Below are 23,664 nucleotides of genomic sequence, written 5' to 3'. Positions count from 1 at the left end.
CTTTACTGTTGGCATGACACAGGACTGATGGTAGCACTCACCTTGTCTTCTCCGGACAAGCTTTTTTCCAGATGCCCCAAACAATCGGAAAGGGGATTCATCAGAGAAAATGACTTTACCCCAGTCCTCAGCAGTCCAATCCCTGTACCTTCTGCAGAATATCAGTCTGTCCCTGATGTTTATCCTGGAGAGAAGTGGCTTCTTTGCTGCCCTTCTTGACACCAGGCCATCCTCCAAAAGTCTTTGCCTCACTGTGCGTGCAGATGCACTCACCCCTGCCTGCTGCCATTCCTGAGCAAGCTCTGTACTGGTGGTGCCCTGATCCCGCAGCTGAATCAACTTTAGGAGATGGTCCTGGCACTTGCTGGACTTTCTTGGGCGCCCTGAAGCCTTCTTCACTACAATTGAACCGCTCTCCTTGAAGTTCTTGATGATCCGATAAATGGTTGATTTAGGTGCAATCTTACTGGCAGCAATATCCTTGCCTGTGAAGCACTTTTTGTGCAAAGCAATGATGACGGCACGTGTTTCCTTGCAGGTAACCATTGTTGACAGAGGAAGAACAATGATTCCAAGCACCACCCTCCTTTTGAAGCTTCCAGTCTGTTATTCAAACTCAATCAGCATAACAGAGTGATCTCCAGCCTTGTCCTCGTCAACACTCACACCTGTGTTAACGAGAGAATCACTGACATGATGTCAGCTGGTCCTTTTGTGGCAGGGCTGAAATGCAGTAGAAATATTTTTGGGGGATTCAGTTTATTTGCATGGCAAAGAGGGACTTTGTAATTAATTGCAATTCATCTGATCACTCTTCATAACATTCTGGAGTATATGCAAATTGCCATCATACAAACTGAGGCAGCAGACCTTGTGAAAATGAATATTTGTGTCATTCTCAAAACTTTTGGCAACGACTATTTTTTGACACATTTTATCTTCCTTTGAAATTCTTATAAGACAGAACATGGACACAATGCAATTGAGATCAAGAAGAAGGTACGGATATGTTGTATGACAGCTGCATTTGAAGTGTGCATTTAACCTACATAGTAGTCAATACAAACTGAAATCTATTAGCATACAAATGTGTGCAAATTATCTTTTCAGGCCTTCTCAGAAATGAATCAAGTCCATGGAATGGATAGAGACAAAAAGATAATTCAAGGACTAGCAGAGGTAGAGAGGCGAGGCAGGGGTGGGGACATCATCCTGCTATTTTGACCGTCCCTGAAGGACAATACAGAAGAGGTATTTGCTCTTATTCCTTCCATTTCTCTAAGGTATTTTGTAATAAAATTAGCAAGTGTAGTAAGATCATTGCTTTACTTTACTAGGACTCGAGACCACAGCAGCGACCCTGCTCTTGCCATACCTCTTCAATGATGAACAGAGTGGCCTTTATGTCCGTGACAAGGTATGGCTATGCACAAATAGTCTGTTTTTTCATAAACATAAGTGTGCATGCTTATATAAAACTACAGCTGTGTATTCATCTTTTCTTACTTTTGTTGACACAGATTTCACCGCTCCCCACTCCTTTACTGCACATGGGCGGAAATCCATGTCACCATGAGTGAAATCACGCTGGCCTTTGATGGGGAGAACATCCACGCCCTAGAGGATGTTCGAATGGGACTTGGGGCTCTGCTAGGGCTGTTCTTTTCTGTTAAATTCCCCAAAAATGTCAGAAAAACACTTATGTTCTTAAATTACTATGTTTTGGGAATAGGTGAAGTTGGGGTGAAGTTACCAGGGCCCGTCATAAAGATGGCAAACTTCCTAACATAACTAAGTGGTTGTTGGACACACACACAAAGCTAAAAAATCTGTATTTAGCATCAAGTCTACAATATTGTTAGTTATGACCTATGATTCATTTTTAATTTGTTGTTTTTATTGTACATCACCATTTTTTAAAAATGTAATGAAAAGCACTATACAAGGTAAATGTATTATTTATTATGGTCTGACATGTCTGCAGAAATGTTGCAATTTTGTAATGTGTTTTGTTTGGGAAATTGTTTTGTAAATATGAATTCACATTTGTGGTGGCACTAAATAAACAATGAATTAATTAAATCAATGTTGTTATTATTTAAATCTTTTTTATAATGGAGGGACAAAGAACCCTAAAAAGGTTCTTTGAGGAACCATTTTAAAGGATTCTTCGAAGAACTTATAGGGGTTCCCCCATAGTTTCAACTTGAAGAACCCCTAAAGGATACTCCAGGCCCCTCCACACTCTACTTTTTAGAGTGTGGAGGGGCCTAATGGGAGGGATATGTAACCTGAAAACTAGCAGTTATTGGCAGATACAGTTGAAGTCGGAAGTTTACATACACTTAGGTTGGAGTCATTAAAACTCTTTTCAACCACTCCACAAATTTCTCGTTAACAAACGTACTTTTTTTCTAAGTGTAGAAAAGACATTAGATCTTTCAACCAAGATGATAGTGGGAGGTTTGAAGGATTTCCAGTTAAGCAAGATCTTCTGGCGGGCTATAAGGGAAGCAAACGCTACAACATCCGCTTTACTTTTAGTGAGACTAGGCAACAAAGATGGAACTCCAAATATACTGTAGTTTTGGAAATCTCTTTGTTATTGGTCTATTAACGTATACCGCCTGGTGATGTCACTAGGCAGGCCATAACTCCACCCATGCAAAACCTGTTGTAGATTGTATTTTCAACCAGCAACTATCAGGAAATAACACTGATAAAATGTTCCACACTTGTGCCGTGTTAGTTTTAGGAAAACTGAATTTTGACTGCACTGGGACTTTAATGTAGATTCAGCAAGATGACAATTTTCCTACCTTTCCTTTCTACTATGTTCAAGCCCATCTAAGGACCGATGGGCTTTACATTAGTGCAAGCTAAAGCATGATGGTGCAATGCTTCCGAATGGTATTTTAATTTAAATTTATTTAACCTTTATTTAAACTAGGCAAGTCACAAAATTCAATGTGTCAATGTTTCAATTGTTTCTGTCCCTTAACAAAAATACATTGTTATTATTATAAACAACAAGACCATATCCGTCCTAAACAGATATCAGCAGTAGTCAAATCTGCCAAGATTGCCCTTTTTGGCTCTTGCCAATTTGCATCCTCCCGTATGTCCACAACATAGAATACCCTCAAAGGAAAAAATATTAATCTTTAGCAACGACGCTTATGCTGTGGGTAAGTAAACTAAACCATATTTTGGCTAGTTATACAGTACATAAAAGGTACACTATATATGATATTTATCTTGTGCCCCCAACTTTAAACACACTTTTGGATATGCATGAATTGTAAGTCAATCAAACAAGGGACCCAGCTGGCAAAATTCAGCACAATATGTACATTTTAGTTTTTAAACTGGTTCTTGTTGAAAGTACGTCATATAACCTGATCCAACAAGTCTCTGTTACAACCAGGTAAATACATATTTTTCTGTTTGCTAAAAATACATGATTGCAACCAGTTTTGCCTGCCGGGAAAGTTTTCGCCACTCACCAATCTGATCTTCTTAAGGGTAGGACCCAATGACTATATATATGAATGGTCAAAGCCATCGATCACGTGACACCATTCATTCCTTTCTGAAGACTCAATAGGCATTGAAGCCAAATTAAGTCGGTTAAGATGGCATCTCATGGAGACATAACATGTGCAGTTTGAGCTCCAGGAAGTGATGTTGCAGGTTAGCTCAGTGCTGCCACCTCATTGAGTAGCAACTAAATTATCCTTATGACTTTTTCTGTGTGCAATTTTAAAATAATAGGTTCAAGGACATACATTTGGTGTTTTAAAAGCAATTATTGGTGCCATTATTATTTTCAAACCACTTTTTTATTTACACGAAGATTGTGTAAATATAGTGAAATGTTCCATTCACTCCAATAGGGGATCCTGTTTCCTGCTAACAATGCCTGCAGTACCACGGTCAGCCTTGAACTCCGTGGCTTCAATGAGAGGGGGCAGTAGTTCTCTCATGGTACGGCCACACAGATCTTGTGTCTGCAAATTCCGATTAAACAAATGTTTTTTTAATATGAGTCATCTGTTGCCAGATGAATGACACCAGAGACGATTGTCTATAAAAGAGTCGCACAATATGTCTGCCTTAAAGTATGCAATTCGTCCCAAAAAAGTAGAGATGAGTTGACAGACAAAAACGGACCAATGTACGTCATATACGATTTTATCCATGCTCATGTATCTCGGTGTGGCCGTACTTGTAGGCCATCGGCACACTGGGATTTTGTGTCTGAGATTTTCGGATGAAGCCAATGCTTTTTCAATGACAGTCCGTTACCAAATAGTTGACTTGAGTTGTACTTTTTGGTAGGTAGGAGCGTTGGGCCAGTAACCAAAAGGTTGGTGGATCGAATCCCCGAGCTGACAAGGTAAAAATCTGTCGTTCTGCCCCTGAGCAAGGCAGTTAACCCACTGTTCACCGGGCGCCGAAGACACGGATGTCGATTAAGGCAGCCCTCCGCACCTCTCTGATTCAGAGGGGTTGGGTTAAATGTGGAAGACACATTTAAGTTGAATGCATTCAGTTGTACAACTGACTAGGTATCCCCTTTCCCATTACCTTTTGACTGACAAAAACGGACAACGATGAACGTCATATACGATTTCATCCGTGTTCATGCGTTTGAGTGTGGTCATAGCCTCCTCTCGATTAAGTACCCTATTTTGCCCTCTAATGGTAGTACATGACCTTACATGGTCCTTGCCATCCCAGTAACATGTGGCGACACCATGTCAACAGAAGAAACCCTATGACTGACTGTACAGTATGCCTAAAATACACAGCCATTGACACTTTTGTCACACTTTCAAACATGTTTTGGGTTAGATAAATTGATCAATCACAGATTAGCCTTCCACCTAGAGTACCAGTCAGAAGTTTGGACACACCTGCTCATTCAAGGGTTTTTCATTATTTTTACTATTTTCTACATTGTATAATAATAGTGAAGACATCAAACTATGAACTAACACATATGGAATCATGCAGTAAGCAAAAAAGTGTTAAACACATTTTTTATTTTAGATACTTCAAAGTAGCCACCCTTTGCCTCGATGACAGCTTTGCACACTCTTGGCACTCTCTCAACAAGCTTCACCTGGAATTATTTCCCTACAGTCTTGAAGGAGTTCCCACATATGCTGAGCACTTGTTGGCTGCTTTTCTTTCACTCTGCTGTCCAACTCATCACAAACCATCTCAATTGGGTTGAGGTCGGGTGATTGTGGAGGCCAGGTAATCTGATGCAGCACTCCATCACTCTCCTTCTTGGTCAAATAGCCCTTACACAGCCTGGAGGTGTGTTGGGTTATTGTCCTGTTGAAAAACAAATGATAGTCCCACTCAGAGCAAACCTGATGGGATGGCGTATTGCTGCAGAATGCTGTGGTAGCCATGCTCGTTAAGTGTGCCTTGAATTCTAAATAAATCACAGACAGTGTCACCAGCAACGCACCTCTACACCATCACACCTCCTCCTCCATGCTTCATGGTGGGAACCGCACATGCAGAGATCATCCGTTCACATACTCTGCGTCTCACAAAGACATGGCAGTTGGAAACAAAAATCTCAAATTTGGACTCATCAGACCAAAGGACAGATTTCCACCGGTCTAAGCAACTCGACCACGAAGGCTTGATTCACGCAGTCTCCTCTGAACAATTGATGTTGAGATGTGTCTGTTACTTGAACTCTGTGAAGCGTTTATTTGGGCGGCAATATCTGAGTCTGGTAACTCTAATGAAGTTATCCTCTGCAGCAGAGGTAACTCTGGTTCTTCCTTTCCTGTGTCGGTCCTCATGAGAGCCAGTTTCATCATAGCGCTTGATGGTTTTTGCGACTGTACTTGAAGAAACGCTCTGGATTGGGTGACCTTCATATTTTTTTAACCTTCATTTAACTAGGTTAAGAACAAACAAAAAACTTTTTGGGTTACTACATGATTCCATATGTGTTATTTCATAGTTGATGTCTTCACTATTATTCTACAATGTAGAAAAAATAAAAAAATAAACCAAAAAAACCTTGAATGAGTAGGTGTCCAAACTTTTGATTGCTACTGTGTACTTACTCACACCCAGTTCTTGTAGGAAATGCAAACTTGTAGCGCATTTGAGTTTTAAAAAGGCTTTTAAAGTTTTTAATTTCCACTTTGTGATGTTTCAGACTTGATTTGCCATAAAGAAAAATGTATCAACCCCTACAATAATCCACATAATAATTCACAATTCCTGTTGCTTCAGGATTATTTTCCTGCTGTAGCAAACCGTCTCAAAGTAAGATCATACCTCTGTATGGCCAACGACAGTAAGTTTCCACAGACTGACACTGCGACTGTGCATTGATCAGCAAGGACTTGGCCAACCACTCCAGAAACGGAGCCTTCCTTAAAGCATGTTTGTTTTTGTTGATCCCTCAAAGGGCTCTTTTGAGTGTGAACGCAAACCCCAGCTCACAATGGAGCCCCCAGTCATTGTCTCTATAGCATGGCGGCCATTGCTTGCTGCAGAGCCTGCTGACTCATGAGTATAGATGGAGGGAGAAATGAGGGAGGGATGAAGGAGGAGATGAGGGAGGGAGGGAGGGGGATAGAGGGGACGCTGTCAAGTTTTCTGAAGTTCATTCATACCAAAGAGAAAAGAGGAGAGGAAGAGAGGAGGGGGGAGACGCAACAAGCCAGCCATCTTATTTCTCAATCGTGCTGCAACAGCGCCCGTAGCCATGACAACCCAGTCCGATGATCTCATAGCTGCTACGGAGTGCCATCCCTTAAAAAGAGCCAAGAGTTGTTGTTGGAGCTATAGACACGGAACAGACCACAGACAAACAGACAGAGCCAGGCACACAGCAGACGCACAGGAAAAGCAATACAATACAATACTGACACTTTGAAGCTGCTGTATGAGAAATATGTAGATTTCTGCAGAAGACAGGCATTGTAGAGTACAACAATTTTCAGATCAATTCAGTTCCACACCAATGAGCCAGCTATGGGTCAAATACATATCTGCTGTATTTGAATTACATGCAATGACTCATTTGAAACAGCCATTGTTGTGTATATGGAATGTACTTTCAAACACTATTCTATTAAATACATACTTTGCAAGCATTTGGAATTTCTTTCTACTGGTGAGCGTGTGTGCGTGTGTGTTAAAACCATAGTCTGTAAAATTTCACGGAATTTCAATTGAGGAAACACTGTAGACCTTTGGAGTTGTTTAAAGAATATGAATTAATAAATTAGTACAACTCTCTCACCTGGTGATAACCAAAGTTATTTATGTTTTTGTTGTCTTACGGCACTTGGAAAGTTTGCAAACAGATGATGACTATTAAATCACAACCAAAAAGTTTGATTTCTATGAAATGGCATTCACTGAGCAGTGAAAATGTAGTGTGACGCATTTGCAATGTTTACATTTTGATTGGTGGTCAGGCCCACTCTTTGATGTCTGGTCCACCTTACAGAGCGTGCCTTTAGTATGTTCTCTTAAATATGCATCTGGTCACACAGAACTCAAAAGATGGGCCACTGTTCATATGTTGTGCCCCCTGGTGGCTGCTGACCAAACCCAAAGGTGTGAATACATTAGTGCACACCGTAGCAAAACGTTTTGCAAGAAAAATTTGTTTCTTAATGAAACAAATTCAGCTAGGTGCCTCCCCATTCCGGCTTCCGTTTGATTCCTAGTGAATATATACATCCCGGGTGGTGTTCAGTAGGCACAAAACAGTGGAAAAAACTGTGAAACAGGAAGTTACTACCTGAACCTCTCCAATATTGACTTGCCTAGTTAAATAAAAATACAGTAAAAAAAATATATAAGAAATTTTCATTTTCCGTTGCAGGGCTATGTCCTAATGAACATGACCCTGGCAGGAATCCCCTTAGTTGAGTCATCCCCTTAGCAGGAGAATCAGAAGTACATGTACAGTGTTAGAAGAGGTCTTAAAAGAAACATTGTGCACTTGGCCTTGATAATCATCTTCAGGTTTTAAGCAAGGTGACTGCAGCGACAAAATGCAATACTAGCAATCTCACCCTGCTAAATGAATAGCCTAGGGGGCCGGTTTCCCAGACAGAGATTCTCCATTCAGAATGCTTTTCAGTCCTGAACTAGGCTTAATCTGTCCAGTTTACAGGACACAGATTAAGTCCTGGACTAAGACGCATCATCAATGGAGAATATCTAGACTTCTATGAAACCTGTGTATGGGAAACATACACTATAAGTCAAAATATGGTCAGTATTAGGCTAGGGACCAACGTACTGTTGGGCCGAAATTAAAAAGAGTAAGTATGTGTGTGAGACAACAAATACTATTTATTTTGCTTAATTCAATGTGCAACCACACCTGAAGAGCTACTGATACTTGATATCAGCCATTGAGGTCAGTGCAGCATCAACTTCCCTCTATGGCTTTGTCAATGTGGGCTAGCTGGGAAAACAATTACAATTTGAAAACAATTACAACTCAACACATTTTGTTGCCACGACAAGTGAAGAAACTCTTGCCAGTTTTTATTCCAAACAAACATCCACACAATTATTTTAAAACATGTATTTAAAAACATTTCCAAATGCAGTACTTTTAGTTTTCCGAGTATCCCCATTTGCTGGCATTATCATAGTGATGGAAGTGTTCTAATGAGGGTAAATACAGAAAACGTTCCATTCCACATCAGAGACATCCAGGATGTGGACTATTATTTACAGGTCTGTAATTTTGTCTTTCAAAGGTACAGTGAACGTTCAAGTAGAAACAGGTTAGGGGTTGAGAAGGCCTTACGAATTAAAAGCGTAATTCCAACACCTTTATTTTCAAAATAATTCTCAGTTTCCACATTGGCCTCAGGGGGCAAGCCGACATGTCATGGGGCATAAGGTACTACATCTCTGAGAAACTACGCCTGCTCCAAGATGTCACACATCACTACTGTATAGATCGCTATAGATTTGGTGTGGGAAATCTGTGGGTGAAGGTTTTTGGTCTAGCCAGCAGTAACACACCTAATTCTATGACTCATCCAATGAATCATTGTCTTCCATGAAGGCTCATGCCACGGCCGTCGAATGAAGAGGACCAAAGCGCAGCGTGGTGAGCGTCAATATTCCTTTTTATTAGGATGATGACGCCGACAAAAAAACTATAAACAATACAAAAACGACCGTGAAGCTTAAGGCTATAGTGCCACAAACAAAGACAACTTCCCACACTGAAAGGAGGGAAAAGGGCTACCTAAGTATGGTTCCCAATCAGAGACAACGATAGACAGCTGTCCCTGATTGAGAACCATACCCGGCCAAAACATAGAAATACAAAATCATAGAAAACGAAAACATAGAATGCCCACCCCAAATCACACCCTGACCAAACCAAATAGAGACATAAAAAGGCTCTTTAAGGTCAGGGCATGACAGCTCATCGTCTTCCATTAAAACTTAGATTAGTAGAATCAGGTGGAGCCTGCGCCCACATTTGCCCCTCGCAGGGTAAAATTGCCCACATTTTCTCCAAACCTTATGTTTATTTTCACGTAGTTGTGTCTCAATAGGGCACTAGGCTCTAAATAGGCGTTGAGTGCAAGTGTTGGGTCACTCTGAGGAAGACATCAGCTTGACATCGAAACTTCAGTCATCTGTAACCTGCTCATCATAACAATGGATTAAAACTGTGAAAAATAAATTAACCTCTGTATTTTTTGCTGAGTACTTTCTCCAGATCCTTGTTCAACCCAAGTGTTCAATTGACTTTAAATGTCTGTTTTAAAACACAATTTGAGGATATATATATATATATATATATATATATATATATATATATATATATATATATATATATATATATATATATATATTTTTTTTTATCCCATTTTCTCCCCAATTTTCGTGGTATCCAATCGCTAGTAATTACTACCTTGTCTCATCGCTACAACTCCCGTACGGGCTCGGGAGAGACGAAGGTCGAAAGCCATGCGTCCTCCGAAGCACAACCCAACCAGCCGTACTGCTTCTTAACACAGCGCGCCTCCAACCCGGAAGCCAGCCGCACCAATGGGGCGGCAGGGTAGCCTAGTGGTTAGAGCGTTGGACTAGTAACCGGAAGGTTGCAAGTTCAAATCCCCGAGCTGACAAGGTACAAATCTGTCGTTCTGCCCCTGAACAGGCAGTTAACCCACTGTTCCTAGGCCGTCATTGAAAATAAGAATTTGTTCTTAACTGACTTGCCTAGTTAAATAAAGGTAAAAAAAAAATTAAAAAAAATATGTGTCGGAGGAAACACCGTGTACCTGGCCCCCTTGGTTGGCGCGCACTGCGCCCGGCCCGCCACAGGAGTCGCTGGAGCGCGATGAGACAAGGATATCCCTACCGGCCAAACCCTCCCTAACCCGGACGACGCTATGCCAATTGTGCGTCGCCCCACGGACCTCCCGCTCGCTGCGACAGAGCCTGGGCGCGAACCCAGAGACTCTGGTGGCGCAGTTAGCACTGCGATGCAGTGCCCTAGACCACTGCGCCACCCGGGAGGCCCAATTTGAGGATATTAAACTATTAAACTTTTCTGCATGCACAAATCATTTCAAAGTAACTTTAGATGACGTTATGTGGTTATGATTGTTGCCCTTGTGAGGTAACTAAGGGATCTGGGAGTGATGTCTAATGTATTTACAGCCAGGAAAGCCATGATGCATACCCCACAAGACATGCCACCAGAGGTCTCTTCACAATCCCCAAGTCCAGAACAGGTGCACAGTACTACATAGAGACATGACTACATTGAACTCTATTCCACATCAACTGATGCAAGCAGTAGAATCAGATTTTGAAAAACAGGTAAAAATACCAGTGGTGTAAAGTACTTAAGTTAAAAGACTTTAAAGTATTACTTAAGTCGTTTTTTGGGTTATCTGTACTTTACTATTTATATTTTTGACAACTTTTACTTCATTACATTTCTAAAGAAAATAATGTACTTTTTACTCCATACATTTTCCCTGACACCCAAAAGTACTCGTTACATTTTGAATACAAAGCAGGAAAAGGGTCCAATTCACACAATATCAAGAGAACATCCCTGGTTATCTCTACTGCCTCTAATCTGGCGGACTCACTAAACACAAAAGCTTTCTTTGTAAATTACATCTGAGTGTTGGAGTGTGCCCCTTGCTTATTGTACATTTTTTCAAAAACAAGAAAATGGTGCCATCTGGTTTGCATAATATAAGGAATTTGAAGTGAATTTTACTTTTGATACTTAAGTATAATTAAAACCAAATACTTTTACTCAAGTAGCATTTTACTGGGTGACTTTCGAGTGTGCACATTTGTGGCCTGCTGGAGGTCATTTTGCAGGGCTCTGGCAGTGCTACTCCTTGCACAAATGCGGAGGTAGCGGTCCTGCTGCTGGGTTGTTGCCCTCCTATGGCCTCCTCCACATCTCCTGATGTACTGGCATGTCTCCTGGTAGCGCCTCCATGCTCTGGACACTACGCTGACAGACACAGCAAACCTTCTTGCCACAGCTCGCATTGATGTGCCATCCTGGATGACATGCACTACCTGAGCCACTTGTGTGGGTTGTAGACTCCGTCTCATGCTACCACTAGAGTGAAAGCACTGCCAGCATTCAAAAGTGACCAAAACATCAGCCAGGAAGCATAGGAACTGAGAAGTGGTCTGTGGTCACCACCTGCAAAACCATTCCGTTATTGGGGGTGTCTTGCTAATTGCCTATAATTTCCACCTTTTGTCTATTCTATTTGCACAACAGCATGTGAAATTTATTGTCAATCAGTGTTGCTTCCTAAGTGGACAGTTTGATTTCACAGAAGTGTGATTGACTTGGAGTTACATTGTGTTGTTTAAGTGTTCCCTTTATTTTTTTGAGCAGTGTATTTTTATATATTTTTCTTTGCATATCTTTATTATATTTTTCTAAACCTCAACTTCAAAATACTCTCCTGCAACCCGCCTCACCCAATGTGGTGTGGATCTGTTTTTTTCTAAAGTATTTTTATTTACCACGGTACCGGAATCCCCCAACAGAAGCTAGCCAGCTCACTAGCTAGTAGTCAGCTAACCACTGCTAGCGGTCATCAGCTAACCTTTAGCTCGGAAAGCTCTCGCCAGTTTGTACAACGCGATTCAAACCAGAGCATACCGGACCTATTTTCTCTCCATATCCCCGGATTCCTACCGCAAGTTCTGAACCTTTTCACCTAGATCATCGCAGCTAGCTAGCTGCAATCTGAGTGACTACTCCTGGCTAATGTCTCTGTCCCGAAGTGAGCACCAATTAGCCTGGAGCTAGCCCATGCTAGGCCCATCTCCCAACTAGCTGAAGAGGCCCATCAGCCACTCCTGGGCTACAATACCCAGACCCCTTCTACTGCCGGTACGGGGCACGGAACCTCGCCGATCCTTCACGACTGGACTACCGACGCAATCTGCTCGTGTGGTACTCAACTGGCTCCTATATCGCAACGTCCCCTGAATGCCCATCTGCTAGCCTGCTAGCCGCGGCCCCCTAGCTGTCTAGAGCATATTAGACTATTAGCTGAATAGATCCATTGGCCAATTTCTTCGGCCACTATACCTATTTTGCAAATTGGACTTGGATCCCTCTGCTACTCGGAACCCTACTAATCCATCACGACTGGTCTATCGACGTCACCGCATGCGGAGGCTAAAACAGACTTTCCTCCGTCGCGACGTCCCTCTAAGGCCCTTCTGCTAGCTTGCTAGCCCCGGCCTGCTAGCTCTCTGAACCGCCGTGTCTCCAGCCAGCCCAACCACTCACTGGACCCCTATGATCATTCGGCTACGCATGCCTCTCCCTAATATCAATATGCCTTGTCCATTACTGTCCATTACTGTCCTGGTTAGTGATTATTGTCTTATAGAGCCTCTAGCCCTTATACCTCTAGCCCTTATACATTATGCTTTGAATCTATTCTATCGCGCCCAGAAACCTGCTCCTTTAACTCTGTTCCGAACGCACTAGACGACCAGTTCTGATAGCCTTTAGCCGTACCCTTATCCTGCTCCTCCTCTCTTCCTCTGGTGATGTAGAGGTTAATCCAGGCCCTGCAATGCAGGGCAATGCACTCCTACTCCCCAGGTGCTCTCATTTGTTGACTTCTGTAACCGTAAAAGCCTTGGTTTCATGCATGTTAACATTAGAAGCCTCCTCCCTAAGTTTGTTGTATTTACTGCTTTAGCACACTCTGCCAACACGGATGTCCTAGCCGTGTCTGAATCCTGGCTTAGGAAGACCACCAAAAAAAACTGAAATTTCCATCCCTAACATTTTCTGAAAAGATAGAACTACCAAAGGGGGCGGTGTTGCAATCTACTGCAGAGATAGCCTGCAGAGTTCTCTCTTACTATCCAGGTCTGTACCGAAACAATTCGAGCTTCTACTTTTAAAAATTCACCTTTCCAGAAACAAGTCTCTCACCGTTGCCGCTCGCTATATACCACCCTCTGCCCCCAGCTGTGCCCACCATATGTGAATTGATTGCCCCCCATCTATCTTCAGAGCCCGTGCTGCTAGGTGACCTAAACTGGGACATGCTTAACACCTCGGCCATCCTACAATCTAAGCTTGATGCCCTCAATCGCAAACAAATGATCAATGAATCCACCATGTACAACCCCAAATCCGTAAACACGGGCACCCTCATAGATATCAGCCTAACCAACCTGCCCTCCAAATACACCTCTGCTGTTTTCAACCAAGATCTCAGCGATCACTGCCTCATTGCCTGCATCCGTAATGAGTCTGCGGTCAAACGACCACCCCTCATCACTGTCAAACGCTCCCTAAAACACTTCAGCGAGCAGGCCTTTCTAATTGACCTGGCCTAGGTATCCTGGAAGGATATTGACCTCATCCCATCAGTAGAGGACGCCTGGTTTTTCTTTAAAAGTGCCTTCCACATCATCTTAAATAAGCATGCCCCATTCAAAAAAATGTTTTAACCAGGAACAGATATAGCCCTTGGTTCTCTCCAGATCTGACTGCCCTTGACCAGCACAAAAACATCCTGTGGCGTTCTGCATTAGCATCGAATAGCCCCCGTGATATGCAACTTTTCAGGGAAGTTAGGAACCAATATACACAGGCAGTTAGGAAAGCTAAGGCTAGCTTTTTCAAGCAGAAATTTGCATCCTGTAGCACAAACTCAAAAAAGTTCTGGGACACTGTAAAGTCCATGGAGAATAAGGGCACCTCCTCCCAGCTACCCACTGCACTGAGGCTAGGAAACACTGTCACCAAGATAAATCCACTATAATTGAGCATTTCAATAAGCATTTTTCTACAGCTGGCCATGCTTTCCACCTGGCTACCCCTACCCCGGTCAACAGCCCTGCACCCCCCACAACAACTCGCCCAAGCCTTCCCCATTTCACCTTCACCCAAATCCAGATAGCTGATGTTCTGAAAGAGCTGCAAAATCTGGACCCCTACAAATCAGCCGGGCTAGACAATCTGGACCCTCTCTTTCTAAAATGATCTGACGGAATTGTTGCAACCCCTATTACTAGCCTGTTCAACCTCTTTTTCGTATTGTCTGAGATTCCCAAAGATTGGAAAGCTGCCGCGGTCATCCCCCTCTTCAAAGGGGGAGAAGTTCTAGACCCAAACTGCTACAGACCTATATCTATCCTATCCTGCCTTTCTAAGCCAAGTTAACAGATTACCGACCATTTCGAATCCCACCGTACCTTCTCCGCTATGCAATCTGGTTTCAGAGCTGGTCATGGGTGCACCTCAGCCACGCTCAAGGTCCTAAACGATTCATAACCGCCATCGATAAGAGACATTACTGTGTAGCCGTATTCGTCGACCTGGCCAAGGCTTTCGACTCTGTCAATCACCACATTCTTATCGGCAAACTCAACAGCCTTGGTTTCTCAAATGATTGCCTCGCCTGGTTCACCAACTACTTCTCTGATAGAGTTCAGTGTGTCAAATCGGAGGACCTGTTGTCCGGACCTCTGGCAGTCTCTATGGGGTTGCCACAGGGTTCAATTCTCGGGCCGACTCTCTTCTCTGTAAACATCAATGATGTCGCTCTTGCTGCGGGTGATTCTCTGATCCACCTCTACGCAGACGACACCATTCTGTATACCTCTGGCCCTTCTTTGGACACTGGGCTAACTAACCTCCAGACGAGCTTCAATGCCATACAACTCTCCTTCCATGGCCTCCAACTGCTCTTAAATGCAAATAAAACTAAATGCATACTCTTCAACCGATCGCTGCCCGCACCTGCCCGTCCAGCATCACTTCTCTGGACGGTTCTGACTTAGAATATGTGGACAACTACAAATACCTAGGTGTCTGGTTAGACTGTAAACTCACCTTCCAGACTCACATTAAGCATCTCCAATCCAAAATTAAATCTAGAATCGGCTTCCTATTTCGCAACATAGCATCCTTCACTCATGCTGCCAAACATACCCTTGTAAAACTGACCATCCTACCTCTCCTCGACTTCGGCGATGTCATTTACAAAATAGCCTCCAAGACCCTACTCAACAAATTGGATGCAGTCTATGACAGTGCCATCTGTTTTGTCACCAAAGCCCCATATACTACCCACCACTGCGACCTGTACGCTCTCGTTGGCTGGCCCTCGCTTCATACTCGTCGCCAAACCCACTGGCTCCAGGTCATCTACAAGTCTCTGCTAGGTAAAGCCCCGCCTTATCTCAGCTCACTGGTCACCATAGCAGTACCCACCCATAGCAGGCGCTCCAGCAGGTATATCTCACTGGTCACCCCCAAAGCCAATTCTTCCTTTGGCCGCCTTTCCTTCCAGTTCTCTGCTGCCAATGACTGGAACGAACTGCAAAAATCACTGAAGCTGGAGACTCATTTCTCCCTCACTAGCTTTAAGCACAAGCTGTCAGAGCACCTCATAGATCACTGCACCTGTACATAGCCCATCTTTAAATAGCCCATCCAACTACCTCATTCCCATACTGCATTTATTTATCTTGCTCCTTTGCACCCCAGTATCTCTACTTGCACATTCATCTTCTGCACATCTACCATTCCAGTGTTTAATTGCTATATTGTAATTACTTCGCCACCATTGCCTATTTATTGCCTTACCTCCCTTATCCTACCTCATTTGCACACACTGTATATAGGCTTTTTCTACTGTATTATTGACTGTATGTTTGTTTATTCCATGTGTAACTCTGTGTTGTTGTATGTGTCGAACTGCTTTGCTTTATCTTGGCCAGGTCGCAGTTGTAAATGATAACTTGTTCTCAACTAGCCTACCTGGTTAAATAAAGGTGAAATAAAATAAAAATAATTAAACATGTTTCTGGACGGTACCCAGTCTTAAGTTGCAACCCTAGAGAGGAATTCCTCTCAACGCATCAGTGGGGCCCCAACCCACCTCTTGGGAAAATCTGTCAGAGTTATTCCTTTCACCCTGTTGGAAATACAGCCAGAGTCATTCCAGTTACCACTTGGGATATACTGCCAGAATCATTTCTGTGACGTCTATCGTTTCCCCCAATTCTCTCTTCCAGGCCCCTCCTCTTCCTTCCATCAGGGAGAGTGCTTCAGTGTTTAGCATGGTTCCTTTCCTGAACAGACCCTCTACTTTCCTTCCTGCATGGGACACTTCTCGTAGCCCCTCTGTTAGAAGCCTGCAAATGGAAACAAAGGGCTTTCATTCAATTAAACTAGTAACCAGATTTCCAGGTGAAAAGTTGAAAAACAGGCTTTCCACACAGCGAGAAAAAGCATGTTTCAATCCACTAACAATAGTTTTCTTTTGGTTTCAACCTGAAAACAGTGTTTCTTTGAGTACAGGAATGCACATTTTGCTTTGGATGTTGTTTTTTGACTTGACCTGGAAACCGGTTAGAAAGTTTAATCGAATAGGCCCCACAGTCACAGCTTCTATGGGCTTTCCTGATGAGGTGGGATGCACCTTTCCTTCCTCAATTCAATGGTTGTGTGTGGGTTTTAACCTTGAGAAAACCGGGGACAACATTCTTCCACTATCTCTGTCAAATTGGGCCAGATAAATAGAGTCGGGAACGTAGGGTACCTACCCACTGGGCACACACTGGTTGAATCAATGTTGTTTCTGAGTAATTTCAACAAAATGACGTTGAACCAATGTGGAAAAGACGTTGAATTTACATCTGTACCCAGCGGGTAGGCACATGGAGCAGCTGCATCAACTACGCTCCTCGTTACTCAGTGACGACCACAATGACATGTCAACGGATGGACACACATAAGAGCAAAAAACGTTTGCTGACGGATGCTGCAATCGACAAATCAGATTATATGCAAGAGCTTTGACATTCAAAGAAACACAACGCTCTCTTGGGTGGTATTTAGTTGTTCAGTAGCTTATCAATTCCGGACATTGTTCAGGACTGAAGACATCTCAACCCTACAGCAATGTATAAAATCAGCCAAATACCATATGACAAACAACTGGCATCAAATATACATTTAACGTTTTGTCTGCTTAAAGCGAAAATGTAAAAAACAATAATTGATGTGATTTTCGATCTTCTACAAATGGCAAAGCCCACCCCACATGGCTTGATCAACTTAAGTCCTTTGGTTTTCAGGCCTTCAAATGTCGAGTGCATGGACATCTAACCACATCACCGGTAGGACAATTAATCCTTGATCTGCATCGAATTATTATTGGCCTATAAGATTTATTTGAGGTCTGACACGACTATTGTTCACAATTGCACCTAACAGAAACTGACAAAAACAAAAACTCTGGCAGGTGAGATAACCCTCGTTAAAGGGATACTTCAGGATTTTGGCAATGATGAAAAATTATCTACTTCTCAAGAGTCTTGTGGATACCATTTTTATATCTCTGTGTCCAGTATGAAGGTAGTTAGAGGCTGTTTAGCGAGCCAATGCTAACTAGCGTTAGTGCAGTGACTGGAAGTCTGTAGGTATCTACTAGCATGCTGTGTGTGTTCAGAATGGAAAGGGGGAGGAACGAGCAGACCTCAGATATACATGTGTCCCAAGTAAACGGAAACAACTTTCCTAGACTTCTAACTAGTCTAAGTAACCATTGCCATCCCACTCATCTATGGGAGAGGTTAATGCAGAAGAAAGTGCTGATTGTGATACAGATTGTGGGCTGAAGTACAGCCCACCCACACACAACACTATCAGAAAATGTCCAGCAGAGCCACATACTAAATAGAATGACCTAACATAGGAATTAGAAATATGTGGAGAATTCTGTAATCTGCCAGTGATTATAAGCCCCACCTTAGTTTCTCCAGACATGGGAGTATCAGACCAGCTTACTCTAACCAAACAAACTTAATAGGTTAGACCAACTTGTGACTCTGAACTTTGCTATCCAAAGCCAACCATTGTTTTCAATTTCAAAAGCTCCATTTCCTCACCTTTAAGTCAAGTCAATGTGCATGTGATTATTGACTGTTGTGAATATGAATTCAACTTCCAGCACTCAGTAAGACATGCACCTGATACAGTATGACTGTGTTTTGTCAGATGAAAGGTGGGTCAGCAGACAGAGTCTTCCCCATCCGTAGTATGTTCAGCACTCCGCCGGCCAAGCAAGACTATTAGCACTAGTAACTTTGCATGAGCATTAATATAGAGACCTCATTAGATTAGAGACTGTATTTGTCTGTGGTTATTAGCTATCAGGGAAACATTCCAAAGTTTAACAATGCTTCCTGCTTCGATGGTAAGGTCAGGGAGGGCATGGTATCCCCGTCCATCGACAAATAAGCACAGAATATCCCACTTTTTCTCAATCAATATTTTACTGTTTTGCAACTTTCCCATCCCTTTGAAATTGTTGATGTGGTCGAGAGAGTGAGTGAGAGAGAGAGATGTTTACATGGTCCTGAACTTTGTCTCTTCCCAAATCCTGATTTGAGTTAGGAGCAATTGTGACAAAGCAATGGTGTTTCTCGATAGGTATTTGGTTTCTTGCTTACTTTCTTGCTTACAGTACATTAAAAAAACACACACAAATAGGCTACTCTCCCTAAAAGCAGATTTTGTTCAGACTTTCAAAGCATTTATGAGTGAGCGACTAGACACAATCGCAGTTGAACTTCACATGTCCCCAAACTTCATCATATACACACACACCACTGTGCATCTCTACTGGTCTGATTGTTTACCTGAAATACAAACATATCCCAATAATTTAAAGAGAAACTCCAAAGTCCCATCACGCATATTTCCCATACTAGCTGAACAATGGTGAGGAAAGTGGGAATTAAGCAAACCACAGGGAGGGCTATACATTAAAATGTATTTTTACTCTTCTGCTGGCCTCAGGGTTCTCCATTACCCCTCCTGGGCGCCATGAGTCTTGCACATTCCATTTGATCACATCCCAATGGGCACAAATGTCAATTCGACCCTTATTCTACAATTACATGGAAACAACGTTGATTCAACCAGTGTGTGCCCAGTCAGAAAGGCCTACTGTTATCCATTGAAGTTGAGCCGCACTATCCTATTGTGCAGAGTGGATCACCACAGTGTTCAGATGACCTGAAACGTACCTTTAGCTACTCAATAAACCAAACAAACAAGTGACAACAACCTGCCTGGATGGTATTATGATGATAATCACTGGTAGCCTATAAGATTCATTAAGTACAGTCTTACCTATACACTTGATCTCGAACCCTCCGGGCGGTTTGAGGGCCCGCCTCGTCCATCCCTCTCTGAGCACCTCGAGGTGGTGTTCCTTCCCTTGGATCAGCAGGACATCCTCGTCAATCCAGCCTAGGAAGAAAGTCTCCGATATCGCATCTGTCACTTTCTTATTCCAGAAGTGCTGCATGTTGACGGCTTTGAAGTCGGCAAATATATCGTAGCCCGTGTGATGTTGCTGGAGCTTGTCGGTTACCGCGGGCGACTCCTCGGCGCCTACCCGAGACAGCACTATGCCCAGGGAGTGAGGCGCGATCTGCAGAAACTTATCCATGTCTTAAATTGCTTCGTTCTCCGCTACACCATGAATGATAACGTCCAATTTCTCAGAGCAGCATGTTTTACAGTATGTTTTATTCCGTACTTTGATATATTTCCAAAACGTGCACATCTTTTTGATGTTTCAATCTTGATTTAGGTCTATTGAAAACTGTAGGCTACCACACACACCTGACAGCACACATTTGATCTGCATCACGCAAAATAGAAATGTAGGCTATAGCCTATTCTTACAATAAATGTTATCACTATCTGTGTCCAAAAACGAATCTCAACATGTCAAACGTTTTTATCAGGCGACAGTAGCATACCAATTTAACAGACAAATTAACTCTCAAACCCAAGCTTCCACATATGGCCTTTCAAAGAAAATAGGTGAACCGATTATTCCATGACCCACTTCCCAAAACGGTGAGAATCCCTCATCTGTGTGTGTACATCGATCGATCAGTGCACAGGGATTATAGCTGCAAGTCCAGGCGATGACTTCATCGTTCGGCCGTTCATGACTTCATTTGGTGCGCAAAGGCAGCCTCCCATTCAACGAGGGCGCACCGCGTCTCCGCATTCATCCAAAAAGGAATACATAATCCAAACTGGGTTACATTTTCTTCTGTTCTGTGTAAAACGCCTGACACATAGCCTAGTGCATACCATTCTCAGTCAACCCCTCGGTTCTTTGAGAAGATAGAAGCCAATTCGAAGAGGAACAGGACCACCAAATATTTGACCATAACTCCACCTACAGCCAACCCTCTGAACATGATGAACTCCATACCGGGGCATTGCAACAGGTGAAAATAAAAACATTTGACAGTCAAATGACAGGCGATGGAAGTATAGACCACCTGTGTAGGCAGACTGGTCTCATAGACTAGACGTATCATAGTAAATGTAAATCCGTGACACTCAAATTACGATGGTATGTTACCTTTGGTATGGTTACATAAAATACCAAATATTTTTTATAACTAACCCAAGATAGACCAGAGCCTGTCGTTTCCAATGGGAGTAAATTAATCATAGTGGGCACAACAAGCAAGGAGGTGGGTAGAGCCAAGCACGAGCTAGTTAGATCCTATTAATGCATTCTAGCCTTTATTTGCATATTTCCGTTAGGGAATGCCTACTCTGTGAAATGTGCATGTGCAATAACTCAATTCACCCTTGCACTCCTTCTAAACGATGCCTTTTTTAGATACTTTGGCAAAGGGTAAAGTCTACAAAACCAAAACGTGGTATACTCTGTTTGATACAGAGTCTAGTATTGGAAACATTAAATTGTTTGGACATAACGTTTAATCTATAAATTAAAAAAATGGCAGAATGTTAGCCAAAATCCATTTTGCTCCATCTTCTCCCACTGCTGGCCACTGGGTTTCCTCTCATCTCCATATTTGGTAGTGAGTGGAAATGCCAACCGGATGTTTCACATTTATACATCTGGTGAAATATCCGTTGCTCTGATGCTCTGATGAGGTCATAACTGACTAAATGTGTTAGCCTATATGGCCGAAAATAAAAAGGTGAAATGAGGGGACATCTTTTTGTCATTTCTTGAACTTGGGATTTCATTTCTTGAACTTGGGATTTCATTTTAAGTTATTGTCATATATGGCAGAGCACCCAGCTATTAAAGCGAGAGAGCGCATCTCTTACTCACTCCCTAACCTTAGCCCTTTTAGCTAATCCTAACCTTAACCCTTAACCCTAACCTTAACCCCTAGAGCTAATGTTAGCCAGCTAGTTAATGTTAGCGACCTAGCCACCTATCTAACGTTAGCCACAACAAATTGGAATTCATAATATATCATACGTTTTGGAAATTTGGAACATATTGTACGAATTGCAATTCGTAACATATTGTACTAACTGCAATTCGTAACATATCATACCGTAATTTGTAACATATCATATGAAATGGATATCCACAATTAATACAAAATGGAGTGTCTCGGATTTACATACAGAATAATACGAAATGCTCTGATTCCACGAAATGCTCTGATTCCACGTTGGTGTAAGCTATGTAGGCTAGTGATGATGTTTACTTAGTAGGCTAGGCTACGGTAGGCTAGTGATGATGTTTACTTAGTAGTCTAGGCTACTGTAGGCTAGTGATCATGTTTACTTAGTAGGCTAGGCTACTGTAGGCTCAGTAATTGCTTGCATAGTTGAGCAGTTTTGTAGGGCTACACAAGTGAACTAAGGAATAGTAGGCATATTCCTCTTGTGGAATTACAAAACACACAACTCTATTATGCAATTAAAAAGCAATTACTCAACTGAGCAAATTGATCAATATTAGTAGTGGCGGGCCATAACTAATAGCAATTCCATCTACCTGCTCTAAAGAAAAAAAGGTCAAGCTAAAATGCTGAAATATCTGCAGCACTACAGAATGAATGCCTTTATACGTGAAGGAATTTAATTCCTTGAGAGAAAATATTGAAAAATGGAACATGTTCAAAAATGGTGTTTGAAACTTAAAGTTGCTTATTTAACTGTCAGAGTCCAGGCCAACCCAGACACTCTCCATTCAAGCAACTGCTTATTCCTGATTCACTATTGGTTATTGTCCCAGAAATTCAAAACAATATAACAATATTTCACATCATGTCCAAAGTTATAAAGAAGTACTTGCCACTGGCATTCAGGTAGAAAGTATTCAAAAAGTATTCAAGGGTAGGCTTTATTTCAATAATTGAGGGTATTTAATACAGTATCTTAAAGACGGCACATTTAAAAAGGGAGAATTCTTACAAATGCATGAAGTAGCCTCAGGTCACCAGGTACGTTTTTAATGAGCTAGGGTTGAAAAATAAGGAAAGTGTCACTTTGTCCAAAATGTATAACAGTGATACACACTATCACTTCGTTCTAACTATTTTATGTTAGGCTTGGGGTGTGTGAACACACCTAACAAATAAATATTATGTCTCACATTGTGTTTAGACAATACTGTGACCACAACAGCTTATTATAACTTGAAAATCAACAATACAATAGCAATATAGTGTATAATAATGTTTATGTATTTAGGTGAAACTCATATATGATACAATTCGATTGCATTGCATTTATATAGCACTTTCCACTAAGTCCCAAACCTTTTATTATTGTTAGAGAGGGACTCTCGTCGTGTAGCGGTCTAACGGTGGTCTAACGGCGGTCTAACGGTGGTCTAACAGTCTAAGCCACTGTATCCAGAACGCACACTTTCTCCTCTACCTTTCCTCTCTATATCTATCCTATCCAATAAACAAAACAAAGACGTGATGAGTCCTACTTTCACTGCCAAAAAGAAGAAAAAAAGAAGGGGACTCTCATTCAAAGCAGGAATACCATTGTGTCCTCAAAAAGAAATCGAGAATGTCATTTGTTCAGTGTTTTGTTTGTTTATACTTGTGTGGAGCCAGATCGTGTTCCTATTCAGAGTGCTCCTTTTTTGGGGCCACAACAAAAACATGCACTGTTGGGGGAACACTGATATAGAGTGTACAACTTCCTTTGTTTAGTTTTTTACAGATTTAAAATCAGTCATATTGTAACTAAACATTCATAACTGTTGTTATTACCTGATCTAACATAACTCATCGAACAATTGGTAATGGGTG

General features: G+C 42.1%; 1 protein-coding gene across 1 annotated transcript in view; it reads right to left on the bottom strand.

Annotated features, from left to right (window-relative positions):
• The window catches only part of LOC129841519 (storkhead-box protein 2-like), a 72,229-nt gene extending 51,461 nt beyond the window's left edge, over positions 1-20,768 (bottom strand). The window contains exon 1 of the mRNA XM_055909822.1: positions 19,721-20,768. Within this exon, the coding sequence (XP_055765797.1) occupies positions 19,721-20,042 (322 nt within the window). The 5' untranslated portion in view covers positions 20,043-20,768. The remainder of the gene's footprint in view (positions 1-19,720) is intronic.
• Positions 20,769-23,664: the final 2,896 nt, after the last annotated feature.

This window comes from Salvelinus fontinalis, chromosome 42 (assembly GCF_029448725.1).
Source record: "Salvelinus fontinalis isolate EN_2023a chromosome 42, ASM2944872v1, whole genome shotgun sequence".
NCBI classification, from domain to species: domain Eukaryota; kingdom Metazoa; phylum Chordata; class Actinopteri; order Salmoniformes; family Salmonidae; genus Salvelinus; species Salvelinus fontinalis.
The sequence above is the reverse complement of the archived record's forward strand: the minus strand, read 5'-3'. Positions and strand labels throughout refer to the sequence as shown.